Here is a 27,999-nt window from a genome sequence, read left to right on the forward strand (position 1 = left end):
GGGAGGGCAGGGTTTAGCTGTCTGTGACCTGATAAGGGACAGTGGTCAGCTTGGGCCTCCCATCGTCCCAGGCTCCTGGGTGCAGCTCTGCTTCTCCTGGATACTGTAACTTAGATTTGGAGGTTTTATTCCAGAGGGTGGGTTGTCGTGGGGCGCCCCGATTTGGTTCTGCGAGCTCCTTTCTTCCCTGTGACGCACTGACTGTTAGTGTAGGCGAAGCTGGCTTCCCTGGGGCCTCTGGACCACGACCCCACTGAAGACTACTCGCCCTACACAGCCTGACAGCCCCGCCCTTCTCAGACCTCTTTCCTCCACCTAGCTGTGAGGCCCAGAGTGGCGAGGAGGCCCCGCCCCCGCCCCAAGTCCGGCGCCCACCGCCTGAACGCAAGGCTGTCTCCAGCGACTGCGGCTGCGAACGGTCTCAGGGTCCAGCAGTTCCCAGCACGAGCGACAGTGGCGTCTGCAGGAGCCCCCTTCCCCTGCGCCTCCGGTGAGTGCCGCAGGCTTCAACCGGGTACCGTCGGGGTCCTACCTGGCGCCCACCCAGACGGACCGACAGACTGACAGACCCTCACCCAAGCTGGAACACCGGCGTCTGCGCTTTGCTCGTTGAGGGACTGGGGTGGCGGACAGGTCGCAAAGACGCACCTGCGTCGGGGGAAACTGAGGCCCACATATTCGGAGGGGCGGGGCCGCGGGCAGGATTTCTCCTGTTGCTCTCTCCTGGGCGCAGCGACAGGGTCCGCACTGCGGGACGCGGGGGAGGGGAGCAGGGCCACACCTGAGAGCCGCGGCTGTGGAAAAAGCGACCACCAGCTCCCGCCCACCAGCATCCCGAGGGAGCTCCCAAAGTGGAGCAAGGACCCCAGAGATGCTCCACAGGACTCCTCTGCGACCTTCTGGCAGGACCCCCTGAACCTCTGCCCTCGAGGGACCCCAATCCCACCCCCACGCCACCCAAGAATTTCTCTCCCACAGCTGAGGGTACAACACCGTGCGCCAGTCCAGTCCCAAATACGCTTGTATCTCCCCTTTTCAGGGGAAGCAAGACCCTGGGCATCTGAGGGGTAGGGAGGGAAGGGCATCTCAGCAGGCAGAGGCAGGTGAGTGAGACAGGTAAGAAGGGACCTCAGCAGGAGCACCCCAGTTCCATCCCACGGGTCGTCCTGGGAGACGCAGTTCTGCCTGCAGGCAGCACATACACACACACACACACACACACACACACACACACTGTAGACTGGAGTTCTTTCCTGCAAAACCAGGTAAGCTGCCCTTGGGCATTGCCCTGCCTCCCCAAAGAACACTAAGGCCAGGGGGAGGCCTGCAAAAGGGAAAAACCCAAAAAAGAAACTACCAAAGGGTTAGAGTGTGAGAAACCCAGTGGGGAAGGTAGACATCCTGTCCTACTAGGGAGCACCCCTGTCCAGTGTCAGGAATCCAAATGCCCTAAGAAGGGAATTCCCAAACCCCAGGGCTCTGGAGATGTTTTTAATGATCTGGGAACCAACAAGGGCTTTCAGGCTCTCCTGTGCAGCTGCCTCTAGATCCTTCTGCATCAGCACCCTAAACAGCCTAGCAGGGGACAGCTTGGCTTGCCAGCTTTGGGTTCAAATCTTTGGACAAGGTGCCCGCCTCTGGGCTTGGGACATGGGCCAGTGCTACCACTTTTTGCCCATCGGCCAGGGTAGGAGCCTCAGAGATGGATGGCAAAACCTCCTTGGTCAGCCGTTTACCTTATTCACTGGACAAAAGCAGTGAATTCTGGCCCTGGTGCCCGAAGCCAAGCACACATAGGATGTGAGTATTTCCTTTTCTGTGCTGCTGTCCCTGGATATTCTAATGGTGAGGCGGGAGAGAGAGTCACATCTGGGCCACAAACAGATGGGATCCCCTATGCCTGACCGCTTGTACAGGTTGTTGTCTGGGGCACAGTTAGAGCATCCTAGACAGGTAGCTCCCAGGACCCTGGTTGTTAGATGAGCAAGATTATTTGCTGCCCAGGCAGCCTCCGGGGTTTCCTGAGAGCCAGGGACAAAGTGGCAATTCTATGCATCAGGATGAGCCACCTCTTATGGACACCAGCTGCTGCTGGCTCCATCCTAGAAATGGGCTGAGATGTCCGGAGCAGCTGGATCTGATCCTCAGGCTGTCCCAGTTTAATGCTGGGACACCAGAATCTCAATCCCAGGCTGCCACCTGCTGGCTGTGTGACCTAGGGCTGGTTCATCTGATATCAGGTAGCTGAGCAGCATCGTTGTCTCAGACTGGCCACAGGTGTAACAGGTGAGATGCTGAGTGGAAAATGCAGATGGGGCATCTGGCCCCCTTCTGACTAGACATTTTGTTCTCAGTGAGACACCCCAGCCCTGTAGCTCAGGCTGCTGAGCTTCTGCGTCATATTTGTCTCTGGCATGCAGAGCCCCCGTGGTCCATAGCACTCAGATGTGCTGCTGGCGGTTGCCCTGGCAACAGCTCAGCGGCTGCTCTGCAGTCTTGGGGCACAGAGGGTGCAGCCTCACTGCTCTTATTTCAGCTAGGGAGAAGGAGGGCCTATGATTCCCAGGCTCTTGTGGACCTCAGGACTGTTATATGGTAACAGCTTTGGCTGGGGGGTGGTGTTTGTTTTTGTTTTAGTCATTTGCTTGGTTTTTTATACTGAGGATTGAAACCAGTACCTTCACCACACAGCCCTTATTTTTTGTATCCCCAGGCATTATTTTGAGACATGGTGTTGGTAAGTCACTAAGTCACCTACACTGGGCTCAAATTTACACTCCCAGAGTCCTGCGATTACAGGTGTGCATCACTATGCCTGACTGGGAAAACAGCTTCTGAAACACTCTGCCCAGCCTGATGGCCCTCTAGATTTGAGGGAAAGGTGGTGGAGAGTACACAAAGATGAAAAGGCAGCAAGGCTTCATTTCTGGACTTGAGTGGCACCTCCTCAAGAGTGAACCCTCTTCCTTGTTCTCTACTCTTAGGTCTGGTCAGACAACAACAGCCTTCTGAGCCTAGTACCTTTCCAGGCTCACCAGAACTCTGGTTGGTGTGCCAGCGAACAGGATGAGGTTTTGAACTTGTACAGACCATAGACCAGGGGTGGGGACTCTCCCCCATGCCAGGTGCAGCAGGCAGTGTGCTCAGCATGTCTGGGGCCATCTGGTGCCAGATGTGTCCATCCAGGATGTCTTGGTTGAGCTCAAAGTTCTAAGGAGGAGGTAATGGCAAGTCTGCTAACTTCTCCTGAGATCCTGGGCAAGGAATGGAATCTGCTGAGTCTAGTTCCTTTTGTAAAGCAGAAATAACAGTCCCTTTACAAGAGCTAACATGCCTAGGTAGATGAGTAAGCATCAGTGAGGGAGAGAGATCCAGACAAAAGTTCAGAGAGCTTGTGGCAGGTGTGGTGGTCTGGAGGATACAGTGTATCCTATAAACCAGAGACAGATGAGGTGGAGAAGAGAAGCTGAGGAATGGGCCTGTGTGGCAGAGGTGGCCTCAGCCTCGCTGGGAGGATACTTTTTCACAGATGATGAAGGGTGAGTTATGTGAGGAAGGCACAAGGCTCAAGATTTTTGCATGACCCAGGGCAGAGGTAGGTGTCTGGACAGAGTAGCGTGGTGGAAGAGGGGGCTCAGGAAGCGTTGGTACCCTGGCTGTCATCCTCCACTCTAACATGGGGCTACAAGGGATACTCAGGCCCCACTTAAGGGACTGACCCAGCATGAACACTGAGTTGTGCCTCCCTCCACGATGTAGGTGGGTGGGGCATGGGGACTCAGAAAAAAATGTAAGCAGCCTAACTTTTCAGGGAAAGTCCAGGGCCTGCCACCTGGTAAAGGAAAGTATCATCTCCAGTATTCAGGGGCAAGACTGCTGCTTTGTCCATTCTGTGTCCTAGCCCTCACCCAAATCTGCTCATTTCAAGCCCTGCTCTGCCCAAGTTAATAGCAAGAATAACAGAGCAAGCTGAGCAGGCTCCTCCTCTGGGCAGAAGACTGTTCTCAATCCTAGTAGTGGTGACATCTGGGTAGCTTCTGATACTCCAAGAAGGATATCACAGGCTGGCTCAGTTGCTACAGCAACAGGAGAGTAATTGACAAGATGGACTAAGGAAGAAGGGCTGGCCTTTCCCAGCTGGGTCACACACTTGGGTTCCATTTGTACCAGCTATAGGGAGCAAGTGCTGCTTTAGGGAGTGATTTCCCCACTAATTTTTGGTTTCTTCTTTGAGCCAGCATCTTGATACATAGTTCAGGCTGGCCTTGAACTTGATGTGGAGCCCAGCCTGGCCCTCCTGCCTCAGCTGGAGCTGAAGATTACAAGTGTGCACTATCATTCATGGCTCTATCCTCACCCAACTGTTTATTTCTGACCAGCCCCAGGGCAAAGAGATTTGCTTATTGGGTGAAGACCCCAAAAAACTTCCTCCTAGGCATTCTGCCCATGTGAGCAGCTGGTCATTCCCCAGGACACTGTCCCACCTATGCTGCTCTGTGGCCCCACATAGTGTTTCAGATTCCTGCAGAAAAGGCCCAGGTGACTGTTGGACTAGGGAAACTGGACACTGCTCTCCCAAATCTTGGCCCTTTTGGTGAGGTTCCAGAAGGCACAAGTGCTTCCTGCACACTGTCATAGGTACCATAGGCACAGATGGAGCCCCAGCCTGAACAGGGAGTGACACAACAATCCCTCCCCAGTAAGATCTCAGAAGCTCCACATGGAGCTCTGGTCCTAAGACATGAATTACCACTATTTTCATGGCATCTGCTGCCACATCCCCAATGCCATTCTGCAGGGGATATGGAGGTTCAATAGGTCACCTGGCAGGTGTAGTGACTGGAGTCCTTGAAGGCCCCGATCCAGCCCAGCACCATATTTTTCCTGTCAGCCTCGTGTCCGCTACCTGCCACTATGGGCTTAGTGATAGCTGGCCCAAAGTCATAGGCATGCTTTGCTCAGGTCACCACCATGTCCACTTTGCTGGAAATCAAGAGCAGCGTGCTGAGGCAGGTACAAGTGTGCCCATCCTTCCGCCGCAAGACAGAGCCGGAGCCTGGGAGCACCAGTGCTGACTCACAAGAGCCTACAACAGGGATCTGGTAGGTACCTGCACAGAATGGGAAGCAGAAGTGTGAAGGAGATAGGTGTCAACAAAAGTTCTGTGCTCAAGGCCATGAGTGTGCTGAGCATTACACTGCCCCTGTCCTATGCATGACTCCTGCATCCTGTAGCCCAAGTGCTGACTAGACTCTTTCCAGGAAACCCGAGGATGGCATGGAGTTCTTTGCGCACATGCGCCTCATCCTGAAGAAAGAGGAAGGCAGACAAGGCCTGCCTTGTCCAGAGGTGAGATGCCCCTGCAGAGTTTGGGGTTGCAACCCACCACCTGGATTATCCACCTCAGCCTCCACCCATGCTTCTCTCACTCTTTTCTCCGTGGAGCACCTTTGTCTGTCTTAACCATAGTGTCACAGTGAGGCAGCTACAGGCTGCCCCAAGAACCTCACCACAACACCTGTTGTAGGTCCTCTTACGGAGTGGCTCACCAGCCCCTGCTGAACCTGTGGACCCCAATCGTGGCCTGAGAGCCTTGACCCAGGAGGAAGTAAGAGTTGGGGAGGGCCTGTGACTTTTGTTCCTGGGATTGTGGGACCTAGGGTCTGGTGACAGGTGGACAGCAAAAGTGGGCACACTGGTTGAGTGGAGATAGCAGTGAAAGCACTGGGAAGGGACTGGGCTCCACTAGGGAGGTACCACTTTAGGCTGGACATAGTCTGTGGGCAGCAGGGGCTTGAGGACCTCCTCAAGTTGTCCAGGGACTTAGAACCTGGATCCCACAGGTAGAGATGCTCTATGAGGAAGCCTTGTATACAGTCCTGCACCGGGCTGGCACCATGGGCCCTGACCAGGTGGAGGATGAGGAGATCCTTCTTGGCTACCTGCAGCAGGTGAGTTGGCAGCCTCACACTACTCCCCCCACCGTGAGGACAAGAACCTTCCACTGGTGTCCCTGTCAAATGAACAGCACATAGAACACACACCAAATGTGCACACCAAAGCACCCGCACAGACACATACACGCACAGATAGACAGGCCAACACGCCTGGAAGAATGGGGAGATGGTTAGATGTATGGACACACCTGAAGAGGACACAAGGAGGCACAGAGAAGTTTGGAGAGGACAGACAGATGTTCAGATAGGGGTAGACTGTGGGAAGATATTTTCCCTCCTATATGTGCACTCTAAACTCCTCTTCCTGGCTAGCCCTCCACAACTGTTTCTGCATGTCCCTGCACCTGCTCACACTGCACCTGGCAGCACAAGTGTGCATCACTTGGCTGCAGCCTACTCCAAGCTTTCCTAGGGCAAAGGGGGGGCTCCACTCCCCTATGTTGCCTTCCTCTGAGGTGGGCACTGGGTCATTCCCTTCTGGGACAGAACATCTGGGGCTCCAGGAAAGTGGCCAGCTTTTCTCTGGAGCTCATGTGGGTCCTGGCCACTACCCATGGTCCACAGGTGTTTGGTACCAGCCCTGAGGAACACACTGAGGCCATTGAGCGTGTGAAGAAAGCCAAGGTAAGGGCATTGCCCACCTAGGTGGGGATGGCAAGAGAGGTGTGGCCATACTCACACTGACACTACCCAGTGCCATAAGTTCCACAGTGCTCCTCTGTCTGCAGGCCCCCACATACACCCTGAAAGTCTCCGTCATGCGTGCCAAGAACCTTCTGGCTAAAGACCCAAATGGTAAGTGGGGCCCCAGCAGACCCTGGTTTTTCCCAGGTCTGGCAGCTCTGGAAGACAGAGGGCCAGGTTTGGGCTGATGCAGCTTCCCTGTCTCAGGCTTCAGTGACCCGTACTGCATGCTGAGCATCCTGCCAGCCTCGGCCACCCCTCAGGAGCAGAGTGGGCAGAAGGAACAACGCTTCAGTTTCCGCAAGAGCAGCAAGCACAGCAGTCCACTGCCAGCCAAGTGCATTCGGGTCACAGAGGTCAAGAGCAGCACCCTGAACCCTGTTTGGAAGGAGCACTTTCTGTTGTAAGGCTCCCCACTCCACTGGTGACCAAGTGTTCGAAGGGTAACACTCACAGATTCCCAGTCTCTGCTCCCCCAGAAACTCTGAGGGAGGATAGTCACGTGGGAAACTGACACCAAGCAAGTGTCCTGCCCCCGAGGCCACACAATTGGCAATAGGTGGCAGAGTCAGGATTTGGAAACTTCAGCCTATCTGGATAACTGGAACTCATGGGTTCCCGCTCCAGGCAGAGGCTTTTCCAGTACTCTCATGGCATCTCTGTCTTCCCTACAGTGAGATCGAAGATGTTAACACGGACCAGCTGCATCTGGACATCTGGTACAGGACCCTAAGCCCTGCAGGGTGGGGGAGTGAGTACCTTCAATCTGGGAAGTAGGGGTGATCTAAGCCAGTAGGAGTTCCAAACAAGCCAACTCCTTTCCAGGGATCATGACGATGATGTGTCCCTGGCAGAAGCATGCAGGAAGCTGAATGAAGTCATCGGCTTCAAGGGCATGAGCAGGTACAGTGTGTGGCATCCTTGTGCCCTACCCAAGCCTTCAGCTTGACCACAGGTACCCAGTAGATGGTGGGTCCCCGGTGATCCCCACCATGATGCTGCCTTGCTTTTTGCCCAGGTACTTCAAACAGATTGTCAAGTCAGCTCGGGCAAATGGGACAGCAGGACCCACAGAGGACCACACTGATGACTTCCTGGGTTGCCTCAACATCCCTGTCCGGGTATGTGTAGTAGAGATGGGGTGGTTACAACTAGGGAGCAGTGGTTGTATCTTGGGTTCCCCCCAAGCCTCCTACCTTCCCTGGGCTTCAGGAAAAGAGGCGACCCCCAGTTACCTCTTGTGTTTGGGTCCCATGAATGCTCTGTCTCTTCCCCCTGAATGCACTGGCATGTGTATGGAAGGGGAGGTAGGGAATCCCCTAGGTCTGACTCTTCTCCACCTGACCCTCCCTCAGGAGGTGCCAGTGGCTGGTGCTGACCGTTGGTTCAAGCTGGAACCACGCTCTAGTGCCTCTCGTGTGCAAGGAGACTGTCACCTAGTCCTCAAGCTCATCACCACCCAGGTGGGGAGCCTGCTCTGAGTCCTGGGCCCCAAGCCCTGGGCTCCAGGCAGAGCAGTGACCACAGGCCCTGTGTTCCAGAGGGACACAGTCATGAGCCACCGTGGCCGCTCTGGCTTCCAGTCCTACCTGCTGCTCTTGAGCCGCATACTGCAGTTTGAGCACCATGCACAAGAGGTAGTGGGAACCCTGGGAAGTGGGGCAGCTGGGTAGAGGCTTGAGGACAGCTTGGAGGCATCTTCCACCTCCATCCATCCTGGCCTACTCCCCCAGTCCAGTTCAAGAAGCTGGCATGGTGAGTTCAGCAGGCCTGGGTCCACAATCCTCTGCCTGCATGGAGCCCAGAGTAACCTGTCACCCTTGCAGCTGGCCATCCTGTGAGTAGGCAGGATGATGATATGGGCTGGGTTCTGTGGTACAGCAGGACTGGGTGCTACCTGACCTTGGACTGGGCCCCCATAGGCACTGGCAAGTCAGCAGCCACCACCATCAGACCTGCACGCTGGACTATAGCTACTTGCTGGGGCTGCTGGAAGATATGCAGGCACATTGGGAAGAAGCAGCCTCACTGCCCCAGGATCAGGTGAGTATTTGCACTGCTACAGGCCTGCCTGGTATTGGTGAAGGGTATGCTGGGGTCACCCCTGCTCTGGGTGAGAGGGAGGGGCAGATTCCCGCCCTCAGGTTGAACACAAATGACTGGAGAGAGCACACATGTTATGCTGTATGGAGAGTAGGCTACGTTGGAGTAACCTGGGGAAGGAGGCCATGGATATCAGCACTGAGGTAGTGAGGGTCTGAGCAGGAGGGAAGGAGTGGCACTGGGAGGATGGGACAGGGGAACAGCAGGTGCAAAGTTACTGAGAGGGGAGTTGGGCAGAGCAAGGCAGGGAAGTCATGGAAGCCAAGACTGACTCACACTAGCAGGGAGGCCACCAGAGAGGAATTGGTGGAGGGGCTTCAGCAGAACAAAGCTAGGCAGGCCTGGGATGGCCATGTAGTGGGGAGGGAACTGCTGGAAGGAGGATCAAAGGTGTTTCTCAGCATCTGTGAGCAGGGCTGGCAGGTAGCTGTGAAGAGCCCTCCCCCTACCTACAGGAGGAGAGTCTGGCTGACAGCTTCTCTGCCTTCTCTGAGTATGGGCTGCAACTACTGCACCAGCTCCGAGACTACTTCCCTGCCACCAACAGCACGGCTATCTACCGTCTGGAGCTGCTACTAAAGTGGGTGTCACGAGTTGGGGGTGGTAGCAAAGTGTTGCCCAGGGCAGATCCTGGAGGAAGATCTTCAGGAGGCCTGCACCATGACCACACACCTGACCTCCAGGTGCCTGGACAAGCTGCAGCTCTTCCAGCCCTCCTTTGAGATTTGCCCCTTTGAAACAGAGCTGAACGTGGACGTCACTGCTGCCCTGAAGGTGCATTTGGACCCCTCTGGTCCTACCCAACCTGTGACTCATGACCCCTCCCCTAATCTCCCTCTTTCCCGTCTTTCTCCCCTACCATGCTGCCTGGTGGCTTCCGATGCAGAGAGGCAACCGTGAGTGGTACAACAGGCTCCTGAACTCCAAGAGTCCCCGAGAACAGGTACAGATTGGCAGGGCTTGCCTATGGCGGGTACCGGGGCCCAAGCAGTGAATACAAGCCAGGTCTCCTTGCAGTCAGGGCCGCAACGCCTCCCAGGGCTTGTGGAACTAGCAGACATCATCTATGAGGACCTGCAAGCCTGCTATGGCATCTATGCCAGCCTCTTCCATGGGTAGGTCCTGCTGCTCAGCACCCATGTGGAGCAGGTGGGGATGATGGGGTCTGCAGCAGGGGTAGGTGGCTGAGGCATGTCCTTTGCAGCATCCTCAAGGTGGACTTCTTCACCCTTACCTTCCGGCAGTTAGAGCGTCTGGTGAGGAGGATCCCAACTGGGTGGGCCGGCTGGGCATGGGGCAGCAGGGAGAGCCCCCAGCTAAGAAGGACCCTGGTTCTTTTGTTGGTCTGACACCACCTCACTCCCAAAATCTGGGCAGTTGGCTGAGGAGGCATGGGTGCTGACTGAGGAACTGAGCCCCAAGATGACTGTCCAGGTGGCCTCAGGGCTCTTGGAACTGTACCTGACCCTGGCTGACACCCAGCGCTTTTGGAGTTGTATCCCTGGCCGGTAGGTACCCCCAAATCCTTGCCTCTTCCAGATAAGCTCTGAGACCGAAGCCCCAGGGCCCTGTGCTAGAGGCTGCCCTGGCTATCTGAGTTGGGACATGCTCTGACCCTATTCCCACCACAGGGATGGCCGTTCCCTGGCTCTGGCTGGCATCCATACCCCATTCTTGCCTGCTGTGAAGATATGGCTACAGATGCTTCGAGACCAAGTCAAGTGGCGCCTCCAAGGAGCAGTAGATGTGGACACGGTGAGTCCGTGCTTGGGCCTAATCACACTAGGGCTCGTCCTGTGCCACCTATGATGCAGGTTACCTCCTGCCTTCCAGCTGGAACCTGTGGATGCCTCCTCCAAGCACAGCAGCTCCGCAGCCACTGCCAGCCTCTGCTTCAGCCACATCCAGGAGCTCTGGGTCCACCTTGCATGGCCTGACCCTGCTCAGGCTCAGGGGTTGGGGACTCAGCTCAGCCAGGTATGGCACCTGGGGAATAGGGAAGCAGGTTGGGAGGACTCTGGGACCTGGGAGGAGCCCCAGGTCCAAGCCCTCTGTCCCACCTCCACCCCAGGACATGTGTGGGGCAGCCCTCTTCTACACAGAGCTGCTGAGGAAGAAAGTGGATACACAGCCCAGGGCTGTTGACGAGGCAGTGAGCGAGCCGGTGGGTGGCTGGCCAGGCAGGTGAGGCTTCAGGTGGCTGGGTGAGGCTGCCTCCTGAATGCACCCACCTGCCTTTGCCTGCTCTCTGCAGCTTTGTGTGGTGCTCAACAATGTAGAGCTGGTGCGCAGGGCTTCAGGGCAGGCACTGCGGGGCCTGGCTTGGCCTGAGGGTATTGGGGGAGTAGAGACCACGCTTCCCCGAGCCCTCCTCAGCTGCACACAGGCTTTGGAGGAGGACCTGGAGCATGAGGCCCACACAGTGACTGCACACCTGACTTCCAAGGTGGGCAGTGGGCCAGGGCCTGGTGTGGGAGTCGTCCCTGGTATCCCCTACCTGATGCTGAGCATCACTCCTGCAGATGGTGGCTGACATCAGGAAGTACATGCAGCACATCAGCCTCTCCCCAGACTCCATTCAGAATGATGAGGTGTGTCGGGGATGAGAAGTATAGATGTAAGCATGTAGTACATGTAGGGACAGCTGGGTTCGAGGTTCTGGCTGGCCCTGAGGATCTCTGCTCACAGGCAATAGCTCCACTCATGAAATACCTGGATGAGAAACTGGCCCTGCTGAATGCCTCCTTGGTAAAGGAGAACCTAAGCAGGTATGGGCCGTGCAAGTATGAGCTGAGCAGGTGGAGAGTGTGTGGCCTGGCTGTGTGTCACCCATGCTGTGCCCCTGCAGGGTGTTGGAGGCCCTCTGGGAGCTGCTCCTCCAGGCTATTTTGCAGGCACTGGGTGGCAACAGTGACGTCTCTGCAGACTTCTATGGACGCTTCCACTTCACATTGGAGGTAGGCCATGCAGAGCTCAAGGGACCTGTCCTGTCATTTGCCCCCAGCCTCCCTACCATCTCCTCCAGGACTGAACAGGCACCACTTCCTTCCCATAGCCCAAACACACCTGGGCCACTTGGGTTGACACTTTTAAGGGCTCATTCCTGGGACCTCATGCACTTAGTTGTGAGAAGTGGTTTGCTGTGGCTCCCAAGACCCACAGCTGCTCCTGCTCAGCTTCCTGACATCTTTTTCCTCTTTCCCTGCCCTAGGCTCTGGTTAGTTTTTTCCATGCTGAGGGCCAGGGACTGCCCCTGGAGAGCCTCAAGGATGGAAGCTACAAGGTAAGGCCTGGCCCTCTGGGGACCCAGCTCCACCAGCTGCCTTGCAACAGATTAGGAAGGCTGAGGCAGGGTAGATGCGGCTTCAAAGGGCACCTGGCTGGCTGCGGGCAATATCACTAGGTCTCTTTCCCTGCAGAGGCTGGAGGAGGAGCTGCGGCTGCATAAATGCTCTACACGTGAGTGCATCGAGCAGTTTTATCTGGATAAGCTCAAGCAGGTAAGATGGGTGTTGTCTGCTGTCTATGCCTCACAGCACCCAGAGCCCCAGCTCTGCTCACTCATCTTTCCCACAGAGGTCCCTCGAGCAGAATCGCTTTGGGCGCCTGAGTGTCCGCTGCTATTATGAGGCAGCAGAGCAGCGGCTGGCAGTGGAGGTCCTACATGCTGCAGATCTGCTCCCCCTGGATACCAATGGTGAGGCATGGTGGTGGTGTAGGGGGCCTGATGGGAATGACTTACTCATGGCCATGTGCCCTCCAGGCTTGAGTGACCCTTTTGTGATCGTGGAACTTGGACCTCCACATCTCTTCCCACTGGTCCGCAGCCAGAGGACCCAGGTCAAGGCCCGGACATTGCACCCCGTGTATGATGAGCTCTTCCATTTGTGAGTGCTCCTGGCTATGCCCCCCTACCCTACAAGGTCACAAGTGATTCCTGGCTATTCCCTAACTGTCCTATGCACAGTTCTGTGTCTGCAGAAGCATGTCGCCGCCGTGGGGCCTGTGTGTTATTCACTGTTATGGACCATGACTGGCTATCTACCAATGACTTTGCTGGGGAGGCAGCCCTTGGCTTGAGTGGGGTCAGCGGCATCTTGAGGCCCCAAGTAGGTGGGGGAATGAGAGCAGGGCAGCCCATCATCCTGCATCTGCGCCGGCCAAGAGCCCAGGGTGAGTGAGAGTGAGGAGGTGATGGGGTCAAGGGAGGGAGGTGTGGCCCACACATACCAGCTCATCTGCCCACATGCCTGCAGTGAGGTCAGCACTGAGGATGCTCGAGGGCCGCACCAACAAGGAGGCACAGGAATTTGTCAAGAAGCTCAAGGAGCTGGAGAAATACATGGAGGCAGACCCCTGAGCAACCTCATCCATCAAGCTGTCCAGCTTTGTGCTCCCTTTATCTGCTGCTCAATCTGAACCCTGTGGCACCATTACCCTTGCTGTGTTCCTTTGGTGTATTCTATGAACTCCTTGCACTGCAGTATGGCCCACCCCACAAATGGAGGCCAGCTAGGAAGAAGCTGCCCAGCAGTGCCCTGGACTCACAGCAGAACAGAATAGACCTAGTCAGGTGACACTCCTCCTTTGGGCCCACAGGCAGTGGAACAGTGAGCAGCTGGTTTCAGTGGTCTCCTCTTCCCTAAGAGTCATGAAGCAATGTCTGAAGACTGTGATATGAAGGTGTACTAGTTCCAGAGGGTGGTGACAAGGGATATGCCTCAGGATCCTGCAATGCATCAGTCAGCCCCCTAAAAATGGTCCATCATCAGTATGAGCAGTGCCTCCACGGAAAAGCCATTCTTGGAAGAAAGTACCCAGTCTCCTTGGTTAGGGCAAGGCCCCAGTAGTCAGGAGGTAGAGAGGCTGGGGGTCAGATTTAGAGGACTCAAGAATTAGAGGGAAGCAATGACCAGGGCCCCAGGTGGAGGTCAAGAGCAAGAAAGTTTGACATGCTCAGTTTGCCTCTCCTGGCTCTGGACCCCTCCACAGCGGGATGAACAGGAGAGACTTGCTAAGAATCACAGCTCACAACTAGGTTACTAAGCCTGGGAGAGGTTCCCCCATGGTTACTGTGAGGTGAGGGATGTCCACCCACAGCTCTGTCAACCAGTCTTCCTTTCATGCAAATGTGTGACCTCATAGCCCAAACCCACCCAAGTAGGAAACCAAAGTCCAAGCCAAGTGCACACAGACACTGGAGGCTCCTTCTCAATCCACAGCTTCATTGAGATCTCCAAAGTAACTCCAACCCACAAGCCCCACCCTGTCCACAACTACAGAGGCTACCACTGCCAGGCCTGTCCACCTGTGTTTTATGCTATCTCTGGAGTCCTTATTACCCTGCTTCAACAATGTATCTGCAACCTTCAGACTGCAGTTTCTTGATTCTTTTCTAAATCTCACTGGAGGTCCTGGCCTCATCCCCTTGTTCCAGAGTCTCTTTCTGGGAGCAGCTGTTGGTTTCTCCATTATTGTTTTCAGGTCCTTGTTCTTCAGATTCATCACTATCATCTGTGTCCACAGGTAGCCTAGGGGGAGAGGGTATGTTCTTTCATGGTGTCATCCCTGGTCACTCCAAAGCAACCTTTGTGTCCTTACTCACAAAGCCTCCAAGTCAGACACCTCTCTCACTCTCTGCTAAGCCAAACCTCCCTGGTGGATGTCAGCTTTACATTCTCAGTCACCACTCAGGTGTCACTTAGGACACCCCCATGAACAGGAGCGAGGGCTAGGGGTCAAGGGAAGTCAGTACCTACCGGATGGTAGTCACAGGCCTATTGGGATTTGCAAACTCTCGCCCTGAATCCACATCGAATGGGTCTGAACCAAGGGAGGAAAGAGGAAGATGAGCTCTAAGCCCAGGCCAGATGAAATCCTACCCCAGACTTTTCAGGAGGTGTAGGCCTAGAGGGGTTCCCATTCATGCAGGCCTCACCAATTTCCTCCTCTTCAGGGGCCTCCTTGGCAGTAGCTAAGTACTCCTGCTCTGCTTGTAGCACTTCTTCAGGTCCACTGCAGGCAGCATACTTGTCCAGGAGCTGGTGGTTCAGGTTCAAGAAGCCTTTGCCCCACTTAAATTTCCTCAGCAAAGTGACAGCAAGATCTGAAAAGCCTGAAGGCACAGAAAACCTGAAAATCTCAACAATCCCTCTAGTGTAGTGGTGGCAAAACTATAGCACATGTTTGTATCACTTAAAGCTCTAACTTCTTCACCATTACAGCTCTAAAGAGAATGTCTTTGTAACCCTGACTGGTGGGCAGTGCTACTGTGCCAGAAGTCTGGGCGTCCCCACTAGACAACTTAAGAGTCATGTCACTTCATGCTTGCTCTCCTGCCTCTATCTTGGTACAACCCCCATCTTTGCCACCCCTAGGTCTCTCCCCTTTAGTGAAAAACACAAGATTCCCACCAGGCCTGACCTCACATCTAATGGGCCTCTCTCTAGTTCTCTCTTTGGACCTTAAATTCCATGGATTCTCAGGGCAGTGCTGCCTGGACATACGTCCCTGCCTACCTGGCAGGCAGCTGTCTCATTATGCCTCCACTCCAACTCTGAAGGCCCAGGCTCTAAGTGGGAGTTGGGATTGAAGGGCTGCCCTGATGTCTAGGGGTTTACTCTAAGCAACCACAGTCATGGAAGCACAGTATGATCATCAGACCAGACTGCCAGGTTGGGTAGATGGTAGGCCTAAAACTCACCCACAATATAGAAGGCAGCAGCAAAAGCTTCCACGCAGGAAAGTCTGCAGGGCCTGCCATAGTTTACAGGGTTCGCAGCCACCAGATAGGGTAGCAGTCGCAAGTGGTTCCCTCGCATCTTCCCAAAGGGCGTCTCATCCAGTCTGGCCCAAGAGCAGTCTATGACAGCAACCCCAGCCTGTGCCACCAGCTGTCTGCAAGGACAAGACAGGGTAAATTCTAGGTGCTAGAAGCACTTAGATGATGGCCTTAAGTGACACATGCTCCTGGAGACATTTCACTAGGGATACGGGACATCATTTCCTTATCCCCAAATATCTACAAAAGCCCCTTGTGGGTAAACTTTTGAGGCAGTTGCTGATAGTATCTGAAGAATGCTTATTCACTTATAAAACGTTTATCTTAGGCTCTCCTATATCTTAGGAAAGGGGGCAAATTAAGACAGACATGCGCATGCTCATGTAAAGAGTATGCATACATGGCACACAAGAATAATTATATGGGGGCTGGGGATTTAGCTCAGCGGCATAAGTGCCTGCCTGGCAAACGTGAGGTCTTAAGTTCGATCCCCGGTACCACAAAAATAAATAAAAATTTAAAAATATCAAAGACTTCTCCAAGTAGTAAAAAAAAATTTTAAAAATAGGAGCTGGGGATTTAGCTCAGCGGCATTAAGCACCTGCTTGGCAAGTGCAAGGTTGTGAGTTCGATCTTCGGTACCGCCACAAAAAAAGAAAAAAAGTATATATATATGAACCCTGAAAGGAATGGATGGAGACAGAGTAGCTTATAAAAGACTAGAAAGTCGAGGTAGGCACCCCTTTCCCCGCCCCAACCACCCTGGCCTCCCACACGTACCTGTCCGCCGGGGAGACATACAGGGAGCCCACGGGGCTGAGTACCAGCCCGCCGAACCTGTGACCGAGTCGCAGGCAGCGCACCAGGCCCAAGCGGGCCAGCTTGCGGCCTGTACAGCGCCGGGGGTCGCAGTGGCCCAGATCCCACATGGCCAGCGCGAAAGGGAGCGTGGCTGGACTCTGGCCGCCCTCGTCCTTGGCAGCCTCTGGCTCCACAGACGCTGCACCGGGAGAGAGAAGGGTCTCCGCCTCAGCGCGGGCTCCCAGGCACGACCCCGATCTGCACTCCTAATCACTCTCCACTCACCGCGCAACGCGGTGCCCACCTCTTCGGGGAAAGTATCCATGGAGCGGCCCTGGGGACGCCGAAGGCGGCTGCCCTCCGCCCCTGACCCGCGCGTTGCCCGCCGACGGCCCATCGCAATGAGCACAGGTCCTGAAGCCCCAGAACACTCCTCAGCCACCGCGCGAGTGCGTCGCACAAACCAGGGCGCCACTTCTGGTTTGCGTCGCTTGAGTGACGCCACTTCCTGCTCCCGGCTTCACGTGACCGCGCAGCGGCGCGATGGCGGCGTGGCTTTCCATGTTCCTGTTACAGCTCGGGCTTGCTGTGAAAGGTTAGTGTCGCCGACTGCTCCTTCTGGTTCAGTCCCCCCTTCCGCCCTCCGGTCCCCGAGCTTCCCCGTGCGCTTCCTCACCACCTCCCTACCTGTAGGGCCGACGCCAACCGGTGCTGCGAAGATGAAGATAGTGGAGGAGCCCAACGCGTTCGGGTGAGCCCATCTCTTGTTGACGGCTCCGGGCGGAGGCCTCCAGGGCAGTCCCCTGATTTGTCGTGTCCTTAGGCTGAACAACCCGTTCCTGCCCCAAACCAATCGCCTGCAGCCCAAAAGAGATCCTTCGCCCTTGACAGGTGAGCCCATGCACCAACAGGCGGGCAGCTGGCTTGGGTGCCGACAAGGCGGACCAGGTTTCCCTCTTCAGGGCGTTGGGGAGAGCCCTCTGTTCGAGAGGGAAGGGTGGCCTTTGATGAGAGGCCCTGAGTTACTGCCTGGAGGCTCATGTATTTGTCAACCTGTGAATGTCTTTAAGTGTGGGAGAATATATGTGAACGTTCTTGTACCGAGTTAGGTTGGCTCCAGACCTAGTCTTGCGTTCAGTCTTTAGAGTTAGGCGCTGTTAACTGTCTCTTTTCATAGGTGCTTTGGTGTTTAAACAGAAAACGTTCTAAATGTTTGTGGAATGAATTTATTTAGAGACAGGATCTCGCAATGTGGTTCAAGCCGGTCTTGAACTTTGTAACCCAGGCTGATCTCAAGCTTGCTGTGATACTCCTGCCTCAGCCTCCCAAAGTGCTGGGATTATAGGCATTTGCCACTACACTGGAAACTTTTTCTTTTCAAATTAGTAGTACTATGTAGGTGACTGGCTACTTGTCTTTGTGTTACTTTGTCGTTTATCACTGTCAGGGAGCTCTTCATGGTCCTACACAGAGATCATCATTCTTTTTGCTTAGAATTCTGCAAGATGGCTTTATTATATTCCTTTCTTAGCAAGTATTTAGGTTATTTACATTTTGGGATGTAAATATTATATTCCTTTCTTAGCAAGTATTTAGGTTATTTACATTTTGGGATGTTAGAAATAATGCCATGAAGAATATCCTTGTAGATGACTGTCTACCCTTGTACAAATAGATTCCTAAGGCAGAATCAAAGAAGTTGAAGCTTGAGTCATAGAATATACATTTTGTTTTAGTTTATTTGTTAGTTTTGTTTGAGATAGGTTCTTGGTATTCAGTCCAGACTGGCCTCAAACTTATGATCCTCCTGTCTTGGCCTAGTGCTGAGATTTCGGGTGGGTGCCTGTGTGCCCCCACCTGAGCATGTACATTTTAAGCATTAAGACACAAAAACCCCAAAATTTTCTTATTGAGTACCTCTATGTGTTAGCATCGGGCTGGATTTGAAGAAGTAAAACATCCTGGGACACAGGTCACAAGGCAGTGCTGGATCAGAGTGTTTCCACTCTGTTGGGTGTACTGCTCATTTCTCCAACACCGTGGATTGGTCTTTGCATCTTCTTATGCTCCTGAGTCATGGGTCTCTTTAGCACTCTGGCTATCACTGGAGAAAGCAGCTGTGCTCCCCTGCTCCGCCCTTCCTACCTGAGCTATTAGCTTCAGGGGCCTTCTTCAGCCCTCAGCCTTGTTCTCTCCTCAGCTTTGTTACATGTTACCACAATTTAAAAAAAAAAAATCCTACCCCGGAGTTGTGGCATACACCTATAATCCCAACATTAGGGAGGCTGAGACAGGAGGATCATTGTGAGTTTAAGGCCAGCCTGGGTTATACAGTGAATTCCAGGCCAGCGTGAACTACACAGTGAGACCTTGTCTCAACAACTCCCTTACCACCACCACCCCAAAAAACAACCCAAAAGTAAATCGTAGGGCTGGGGTTGGGGCTCAGTGCAGAGCTTTTGCCTTGCCTGCAAAATCTTCTGGTTCTATCACTAGCAGCAAAAGACCAAAAATCTAAAACAGTTTGTCGTTTGACCACCTTAAAGTGTACAATACTGTGGCACAACTTTTCACACCCTAGGTTTAAACTGCTCTGTTAAGTAGTTCTTGGCTTCTTCCCCAGCCCTAGCTGCCATTACCCTACTTTGACTACTCTATAGATCTTAAAAGTGAATCAATCGGAGGCTATTTGTCCTTTTGTGTGTGATGTATTCTGCTCACCATATTGTGTCTCAAAGTCTATCCACACTGTTGCAGGTATCAGAGTACTTTTTTTATGGTTGAGTAACATCCCACTGTGTAGCCAGAGCACATATTTGTCTGCTGTTCTCACCTCTTGTCTGTTGGGACTAATGCAGATGTGAACGTGGTTTTCCACTATTTGTTGCACTCCTGCTTCCAATTCCCCGGAGTAAGATGGGTTCAATCATAACTGAGTGTCTTACTTTCCTCATGGCTAAAACATAATACATGACATCCATGACTTGAAGGAAGAGAGGTTTATTTTGGCTCACAGTGATAGTCCAAGGTCATGTGGCTCCAAAGTACAATGGCATGACACAGAAGCATTAACAGAGAAAGAGCTGCTTACATTATGTTGTCCCCGGAGGAGCCAGGAAGGAAAATATAAACCTTCCTAGTTACTCACCTCTTCTGACCAGGCCCCACCTAACAGCAAGACAGCTGTAATGTTCTATAATCCAATCACATTTCAGAGATCTTCACTATGCATGAGGCTTTGTAGGGACATCTAGATATCATTTTTAGGATGGTCTTTTTAAAAATATTTATTTTTGGTACTGGCAATCAAACTCATAACCTTATGCTTCTTGCCAGGCAGGCCACTGAGCCAAATCCCCAGCCTCAGGATGGTCTTTTTCATTTTAGTGACCAGTTCTTGGAATGATGAAGCCAGCCTGGGCCTACAACAGTGAGTTCAAGGCCAGCCTGAACTCTACATAGTGAGATCCTGTCTCAAAAAGAAAAAAAAAATAATTTGCAATCCAGTTTGTCTATTTTTGATGCCTGTGCTTTAGTTATAATCCAAGCAATCACTTCAAAATTCAGAGCTCAGCAACTTCCTCATTTTCAAGAGTTTTAGCTCAGTATTTGACCCATTTTGTATATGTCTTGAGGTTAGGGTGCAGCTTTCTTAGCACTGTTGAGATTGACCTTTCATCATTGAATGGTTTTGGCACTCACATCAAGTCATTTGTATATCTGAAGATTCATGCCTGGGCTTCTTATTCTCCTCCATTAGTCTATATGCCTGTCTTTATGAAAACATAGTGTCTTCCAACTGTATTCTTTTTCAAGACTGATTTCATTACTTGGGGCACTTTGAGATACCATGAACTTAAGAATGGGTGTTTATTTTATTAAAAAAAATTTTAAAGCAAGGATGAGAGGGGGCTGAGTTTTAGCAGCTTGGGCACCTTCCTGGTATGTGTAAGGTCATGAGTTCGAGTTCCAGTACCCAAAAAAAAAATTAAAGCAAGGATGGGTATTTCTGTTCCTACAGTGTCATTAGAATTTCAATGAGGATTGCACCGTATCTCTACTTCAAGTATTGACGTTCTAAAATATTAAACCTTAAACAGGTATTTTCCCATGTAATTTTGTTTTTCAGCAATATTTTAGTTTTCAACATATAAGATTTTTTCCTTCTTGGTTAAAGAAGGAAAAAATTTGTGTATTATTTATTTGTGTATTATTCTTTACGATGCTATTGCAAATGGAATTACTGTTTTTAGATTATTTTCTTTGGTTGTTATGGTTCAGATCTAAAATGTCCCCCAAAATCCTCAATAGTTCATCCACTGATGGAGTTCAGTAGCATCATGCTGTTAGAAAGTGAGTATCTCAGCTCCTCTCTCATTCCTAGCTTCCATGATTTTAGCACCTTTCCCTCACCATGCCCCTCTGCCAGCCTTGCAGCCAGCCAATCTTAAGACTGAAACTGAACCCACATGAACCTTTCCTCCTTTAAGTCACTGGGGGTGAGTACTGTGTATCAGTGATAGAAAACTAAGACATTGGTATCTAGAAATGCAACTTTTTGTTTTTCTTACACAGGGCTTCGCTGTGTAGTCCACACTAGCCTTGTACTTGTGATGACCTTCTTGCTTTAGCTTCCTAAATGCTACGATTACAGGTGTGCTACTTTGCTGGTTTTGATGAGGTTGAGGTCTATTTAACATCAATGGTATCAGGATGTTGGGCTCCTGTGGTATCTCTTTTTGGCCTTGGTATCAGAGTAATGTTGGTCTCTTAATTGTTTGAGACCGTTAGTTCTTTAAAATGTGTGGTAGAAATTACTAGTGAAGCTGTCTACTCAGGCTCATCTTCTATCTGGAGATTTTGGACAATACCAGCTCTTTACCCTCTGCGGTACATTTTAGATGACCTGTTTGCATGATTCAGTCTGGGAAGCTGTGTTTTCTGATACATCATCACTTTCATTTAGGTCATCAGTTTGTTGGTGCATAATTGTTTCTTGGGTTTTTTTTTTTTTTTTTTGGTCTTTCTGAGACAGCCTCACTATGCAGTTCAGGCTGACCTTGAGCTCACTTTGTAGCACAGGCTGGTCTCAAACTCACAGTGATCCTCCTGCTTCAGCCCCTTGAGCATGGAATTATAGGCATGTGCCACCATGCCCAGCACCATTTTTGATTTTAATGATTTCAGTCTTCCTTTTAGTCTTAGTCTACTTTTATCTTTTCAAAGAACCAACTTTTGGTTTTACTTTTTTTCCTAATTTATGAATCTCCTTTGTGATCAGAAAAACATGTTCTGTTATGATCTCAGTCCCACTACCCACGTTTGGCAGTATTAGGAATTGAACCCAGGACCTTCACACTCAACTGTATCCCCAGCCCTTTCTTATTTAAGACAAAGTCTCACTAAATCATTACATTGTCCAGGCTGAGCCTGTGGGCTTTGTTTTTTGAGACAGGTTCTTTTTTGTGCATGTGTGCATGTTTGTTTTTGAGTCAGGCTCTCACTATGCAGTTCAGGCTGTCCTGGAGCTCACTTTGTAGCTGAGATTAGTCTAGAACTTGCACTGACCCTCTTGTATCAGCTTCCCAAGTGCTGGGATTACAGAAATGCGCCTTGAAAAAAATGCATATCGTGTTGCTGAATGCAGTGTTTGTATATGGCTGTTAAGTCCAGTTGGTTTATAGTGTTGCTCACCACCAGTTTTCTTTCCCCTTGATCTTCCGTGTAATGGTTCTATATTATTAAAGGTGGAATACTGATGTCTCCAAATGTTACAGTACTACTGTTTTCTCCTTTAATCTATCAACATTTGCTTCATATATTTTGGAGCTCTTCTGTACATAAAATTGTTGTACTTTGGTGAACTGTTCGTTTTATCAACATAGTGTGCTTTCTTGAATGGTTTGTTACAGTCTGTTTGGTCTGATGTTAGTATAGCCATTTCTGCTCAGTGGTGATGCATGGCCTGTCTTTTCAGCCTTTTTAGAGCAAAGTGATTCTCTAGCATCTAGTTGAATCTTTTATTTTTTATACCAACTTCAGTTGCATACAAAAACTGTCACGGCTCCATCTGTAATTTGTCACAAATTGCATCTTTAACATTGTGTGACTGACAGATTTATATTAGTTTTTCTACTTTAGTTTAACCACAGATTTACAAATCAGAGATACGACAGTCTGGGTTTTCTTGTTGGCCCAAGTATTTGTCTGCAGTGGAAAGTTTGGTTCACTTTTCTTATCCAGGCTCCAGCTGACATTTCTTTTTTTTTGTCTGTTTGTTTTTGGTACCAGGGATTGAACTCATAACCTCCCACTTGTAGGGCAGACACTTATGGTGCTGAGCTAAACATCTGGCCCTCGTCTGACATTTTGGCTAAGGTAGCTCTACCTATATGAAGAAAATCTAATTTATCATGTCTTGTTACCTAAGAATGTCCCTACTTTTTTTTTTTTTTTTTTTTTTTTTTGGTGGGGAGGCACTTGTTAAGAGATTGAGCCTAGGACCTTCAGCATTTATATTGCAGCTCTAATGTTGTGTAGCTGCTCCTAAGAGACTCACTTGAGCTCCAAAAATAAACAAATGGAAAGTGAAGGGATAGAAAAGATTTACCAAACAAATACATATGCATGCTCTTGTCCATTGAGCTACATAGCCCCCTCATTCTGGAAGAACATTTTCCTGGATGTACCGTTTTCCATTGGATTGCTGGATTTTATGGTTTTTTGTTTTTTCTCCTTTGAACAAACTGTTTCTTTGTAGTCTTGTGGTTATGTTGAAAACCGGTCTCTTTCAGAAACAACTCTGCCAGTCTGCATGCTGGCTCCAAGCTCCAGCATAAGCCCTTCTGAGCCTAATCCTGCACATAGTATCCTTTGTCTTAAATGTTCCAGCCTTACTCCTGGATGGGCTTCTCTTGGTCCTCATCATCTATGGTATGCCCTGCCAAGAGCTAAGTCAGGCATAGCCCTGTGCCTGAAGTAGCCTCAGACAGATTGTCTGAGGGTCTGTGTGCCTTTGGAGAGATGGCTACAGAATACATGACTAGTCCTTCAAGCTTAAAGGTACAGTGGTACTTTGGTTCACCAATTTAATTGTTCTATGATTTTGGAAAATGGCCACATTTGTGTATGTGTGGGAAAGATGACCACAGTCATAGTTGTCACCTGACCCACTGTTCACAAACAAAAATAAAACTCTTCCAAATGTTTCTGTTTGCAAAACAAACTGTTTGCAAACAAAAGTACTCATGAATCAAGGTACCACTGTAGTTTTGTTGACTAGAAACCTTGGCCTGTATCCCAGTTCCCTAAAGATTAGCTCAGCTAATGTTTGGTGATTTTTGAGTCTGGGAAATGAGTTTGGCACTACCTGGTTAGGCTTTCTCTCCCAGCTTGGCTTCTTTGTGACCAGGCAGCTTTATGGGATATGGGGTTTCTGCCTTGTCCAGACCCCCAGCATGCAAGAGACTAACCTCACACTTTGCTGTCTTCTTCCAGGACCAGCACATCTCTTCAGACTCTCTGGCAAGTGCTTCAGCTTGGTGGAGTCCATGTGAGTGTGAGTGGGGTGGGTGGCAGATGGGGTCTGGGGCCTTCCTGACAGCCCTGTTCCCCCAGGTACAAGTACGAGTTCTGCCCATTCCACAATGTGACCCAGCATGAGCAGACCTTTCGCTGGAATGCCTACAGTGGGGTCCTTGGGTGAGTGTGGATAGGCTCATAGATGGCAGGGTGGCCCACCCCCCAGTCCAGTTTTACATGTTGGTGCCTCCCCAGCATTTGGCATGAATGGGAGATCGCCAACAATACCTTCGTGGGTATGTGGATGAGGGATGGCGACTCCTGCCGTGCCCGAAGCAGGCAGAGCAAGGTGAGGCCTAGGGCTGGGGCTGGGGGCAGGCCTAGGTCTTACCCATCTACTCACCATGCTGCTCTCCCCAGGTGGAGCTTACCTGTGGGAAGAACAACCGACTGGCCCATGTGTCTGAGCCAAGCACCTGTGTCTATGCACTGACATTTGAGACTCCTCTTGTCTGCCATCCCCACTCTTTATTAGGTAGGACTGGTTTTGGGGGCTCTGCTGGGGCCAAGGGCTCTGCTGAGTCTGGCTCCCTGTGGATTTAGTATATCCAACCCTGCCGGAGGCCCTACAGCGGAGGTGGGATCAGGTGGAGCAGGACCTTGCTGATGAACTCATCACTCTGCAGGTAAGTGCTGGGAGGGCTATATACCAACCTATGCCTCTTCCAACACCACCACCCTAGTAGTCTCTTGGCTTCCTTAACCTTCAGGGATATGAGAAGTTGCTGAGGGAGCTTTTTGAGGATGCTGGCTATTTAAAGGCTCCAAGAGAAAATGAGCCTACACAGCAGGAAGGAACAGCTAGGGGTCTGGGGACTGAGACTCTGGAAAACTGCAACAAGGTAAGTGCAGGATAGGAGGCAGATTGGTCCCTGGTCATGAATTCTCCGTGTCCTCCAGCAACTTGACCTATCATTAGCACTCTTGCTCTAGGCACGTTCAGAGTTGACAGAGGAGATACAAAGGCTCACCAGTCTGCTAAACCTGCATGGCATTCCCCACGAGAGGCCCACAGGTGCGTTGGCCAGACTGGGGTGGGACTTGTCACCCCAGAAACCAAGATCTGACCTGCTGCCTGGTGTCTCAGCAGAAACCTCCCACACTGAGCACTTAGCCCAGCAGTCCCCGACAGATGTGACTTCAGAGCAGCTTCGAGGGGATCCAGGACTTCGTGGGAACATATTATGATAGAGAGTAGACACAAAGAGTGAAGAATGTCCATCTAAACTTGAGTAGAAAACAGTACTCTGGACCTGCTGGGCCAGGTGGAGACACAGAGGGACTCTCTATCTCTAGCCTGACTTTGTTATACTTAATAGAGACAAACAAAGATTCAAAGTTTTAATTAATTCCCATACTGATAAAAATAATTCCATGAATTCTGTAAACCATTGCATAAATGCTATAGTGTAAAAAAATTTAAACAAGTGTTAACAATTTTAAACAATTCACTACAAGTAAATGATTATGTATTTTAAATATGACTTTCTGAGTTAAGAAAAATCCATTCACATAACATTCTGATCTAAATGCTCAAAATAAAAACACACAGGGCTTCCATAAATTAATTCACATGAAGTGTCTAAACTGGGTGCATAAACATTGCAATACTATCATTTACTAATATTTCACACTAGACTCAAAAGACAACAGGCAGTAAGAACAGCATTGCTGGTTACTCCACAGCTTCAACTCCCACACCGAGACCACACCTTCATCACCTACATCTGGACTGGGAGCCTGTGTATCCCCCCCTGTACTCCTGGGTCATGTAGGATAATCAACTGCAGAGACCACAGGCAGAGTAGGAAGAACCCACAGTGAGCAGCCCCCGTGGTCCTGCCACACTATTGACTCACTCCCGAGTAGTTCTTTGGGCTCCCTGGCACACCTGTCCTCAGCCTGTCCTGATCCCAGGAGAATGGATGTTTAGGGCTAGGCACACCACTGTGGGACCCAGTTGCCAGCTCCCAGCTTTTGCTCTCACCCTAGAATTTTAGCCCTGGAGAGAAGCTCCAGAGCACTGGCCATATTCCATAGGAAGAACTGACCAGAGTAGCTTATAGACAGATCTAAAGCTTAATGGTTCTTATTTGTTTATAATTTGAAAATGTCTAGGCTATATACCAATAATAAACATTGTCCTGTTATCCCAAAGGCCAACGGCCAGAAATGGGAAACAAGTGCATAAATATTAATAAAAATAAACAATCTTAAACAGTGATAACAGTAGCACAAAATATACATAATTTCTAGATACTGAGCTAATAAATCACTATAATTAAAAACAAGATTCACTAAAACCAGGTCAACAGTTACCATTAGTAGCGTAATAGCTGCGGAATGTCATGGATCCACTGCCTTTAAAATGATAGAACCTTTCTATCAGTTTGTCTTATATTTAAAAATGCTTTTAAATCTCCTATATTAAATACATTCTAATTTGGTCACTGATAAAAATGTTTACCTAGTCACTTTGCACTTTAAAAAATGCTAGTAAAAGTCTTTGGCAAAGCCACAAGAGAGGAGACACGAGATGACCCTTCCAGCCAGAGCCAAGTCCACCCCCTCCAGCTGCCTGAAAAGGACAGCTGTCCAGCTCTGCTGGCTGAGGGCAAGGTCTCCATAGACAACACACAGCTCTTTTCCCTAGATTTCCAGGAATAGTCCCAGTCCTGACCAGAGAGGACTCCTATTATCATGCTGCATACATTCTCAGCAACACTGCTGTCACAAGCCTGAGGCCAGTTGTCAGAGACCTGCAGTCACTCAGGATCTGATGAGCAAAAGGAGATGCCACACAGCCAGGGTCCTAGGCCATGGAGGCACCTCACTGGTCATATAGAGGAACTCTGATTAAGGATGCACAGGTCAGGTCAAGGTGTGGCTAATGCTGTAACCCGGGGTTCCACATGGCCTTTATAGAATCTCTTGAGGCAGAAGTTTCAGGCAGTGACAGATGCAGGAGAGGGAAGGCTCCCAATTCACAGCCCACACACTCGGCACAGCTAGGATGCTCCGGACATATTAGAGGTTACAAAGCACCATTGCCCATTACAGATCTAAGTTGTAAGAACACAAGCTTCTTCCAAAGTGAACTTCAAAATCTGTTAGTACCTGGTCCCTTCGGTTGCATTTTTCATTAGCATCAAATTCTGAGTTTCAAGTGAAAAAACCAAATGGACCGTTTCTTTCACTTTTGCAAGGCATAGGCACTTAGAAAAAGTGGCCACGGATCGGTAAGTACAGGGTAGAGCTCTCGGTATCATCTCACAATACTGGAATATAAAACTCCAACAACATGTGAAAGTTCACATGTTTAGGAAAATTAGCTCCTCATAAAATTCAAAACATCTAAATGTATATGTGTCTTTTAATAATCACTCTGCTTATAAATACTATTTGTTTGCATTCAATCTGAAAATGTAAAAATGCTAGGTCTTCCTCACTAGATAAACGCTCATTTCTTAAGTAGTTTCAGAATATGAAATCTATCTGCCAGACTATGAATTAACAGTAAACGAATAGGAAACTTCAAGTTCACAGCACACATATAAAGCTTCATGTTATCGCATATTAAAAAACACAGACCTAGAAAGCAGCTTATACAATTCATAACATCTAACTAAATTCCTTGGTTGACAAAGTGCTTTGATGAGACCCCGCCCCTGGTGGCCTGGCCACCGCAGCATCAGGTCCTTGGCCCCAACCATACTCCACCTGTCCAGCCCTTGGAGGCATTAGAACCCCTTGGCAATGGGCAGATGGGTTCTGGGTGCTGTTAAAAGTTTTTGAGAATACTTTGAAACCATTGGCGGGCCATAGTAGGTAAGAAAAATACAAAAGGCTGTCAGGTGGACAGGGCGCAAACTCACGTCCTGACATGGTGGCACCAGGAATGATGACACTGCTGTGGAAGGCAAGGGCTGGCTCTGGTCACCATGGAAGAGGCTGGCCTTTGCAGTAGGGGCATTCAGGTGCATTGGCTGCACACGGCTCACACAGGACACGGTGCTGGCAGGGCTGCAGGGTAGTGCCACAGGCCTGCTCCCGACAGGCCACACACTGCTTGGCACGGAGCTGGAAGATCAC

General features: G+C 50.6%; 4 protein-coding genes across 9 annotated transcripts in view; 2 read left to right on the plus strand and 2 right to left on the minus strand.

Annotated features, from left to right (window-relative positions):
* Positions 1-25: 25 nt before the first annotated feature.
* Positions 26-14,116, plus strand: Baiap3 (BAI1 associated protein 3). 2 transcript variants are annotated; one of them, XM_003478439.5, is made up of 34 exons: positions 26-490; positions 4,963-5,102; positions 5,262-5,349; positions 5,528-5,608; positions 5,844-5,951; positions 6,522-6,581; positions 6,686-6,752; positions 6,849-7,044; positions 7,316-7,360; positions 7,467-7,544; positions 7,660-7,762; positions 7,997-8,104; positions 8,183-8,278; positions 8,375-8,478; positions 8,564-8,684; positions 9,200-9,324; positions 9,428-9,518; positions 9,631-9,687; positions 9,762-9,859; positions 9,949-10,000; positions 10,122-10,252; positions 10,376-10,499; positions 10,578-10,721; positions 10,816-10,908; positions 10,999-11,190; positions 11,267-11,335; positions 11,433-11,512; positions 11,593-11,701; positions 11,956-12,027; positions 12,164-12,244; positions 12,321-12,441; positions 12,508-12,631; positions 12,712-12,917; positions 13,001-14,116. In XM_003478439.5, exons 2-34 carry the CDS (start codon positions 4,972-4,974, stop codon positions 13,102-13,104), a joined length of 3,459 nt encoding a protein of 1,152 aa, XP_003478487.1. In that variant the 5' UTR covers positions 26-490; positions 4,963-4,971; the 3' UTR covers positions 13,105-14,116. The 2 variants fall into 2 exon arrangements, with proteins under 2 accessions (XP_003478487.1, XP_023416474.1); XM_023560706.2 differs by lacking the exon at positions 4,963-5,102.
* Positions 13,950-16,812, minus strand: Tsr3 (TSR3 ribosome maturation factor). Its single transcript, XM_003478097.4, has 6 exons — positions 16,612-16,812; positions 16,306-16,525; positions 15,448-15,641; positions 14,683-14,859; positions 14,504-14,567; positions 13,950-14,275 (listed from the first exon to the last, which is right to left on the minus strand). The coding sequence occupies exons 1-6, from the start codon at positions 16,721-16,723 to the stop codon at positions 14,140-14,142; spliced, it is 903 nt and encodes a 300-aa protein (XP_003478145.2). The 5' UTR covers positions 16,724-16,812; the 3' UTR covers positions 13,950-14,139.
* Gnptg (N-acetylglucosamine-1-phosphate transferase subunit gamma) lies at positions 16,799-25,391 on the plus strand. Of its 2 annotated transcripts, none has more exons than XM_005007371.4 (11): positions 16,799-16,921; positions 17,020-17,077; positions 17,150-17,217; positions 23,824-23,878; positions 23,944-24,027; positions 24,103-24,196; positions 24,268-24,382; positions 24,451-24,533; positions 24,618-24,749; positions 24,841-24,922; positions 24,995-25,391. In XM_005007371.4, exons 1-11 carry the CDS (start codon positions 16,870-16,872, stop codon positions 25,093-25,095), a joined length of 924 nt encoding a protein of 307 aa, XP_005007428.1. In that variant the 5' UTR covers positions 16,799-16,869; the 3' UTR covers positions 25,096-25,391. The 2 variants fall into 2 exon arrangements, with proteins under 2 accessions (XP_005007428.1, XP_003478490.1); XM_003478442.5 differs by having other exon boundaries at positions 24,998-25,391.
* Unkl (unk like zinc finger) overlaps positions 25,235-27,999 on the minus strand; it is a 43,877-nt gene continuing 41,112 nt past the window's right edge. For all 4 annotated transcript variants that reach the window (XM_063226267.1, XM_013141720.3, XM_003478443.5 and 1 more), the window contains one exon: positions 25,235-27,999. In XM_063226267.1, coding sequence (XP_063082337.1) covers positions 27,844-27,999 — 156 coding nt within the window. In that variant the 3' untranslated portion in view covers positions 25,235-27,843.

Source organism: Cavia porcellus, unplaced genomic scaffold (assembly GCF_034190915.1).
Source record: "Cavia porcellus strain 051 isolate PalLab524CR breed Dunkin Hartley unplaced genomic scaffold, mCavPor4.1 scaffold_16, whole genome shotgun sequence".
In the NCBI taxonomy this organism is placed as follows: domain Eukaryota; kingdom Metazoa; phylum Chordata; class Mammalia; order Rodentia; family Caviidae; genus Cavia; species Cavia porcellus.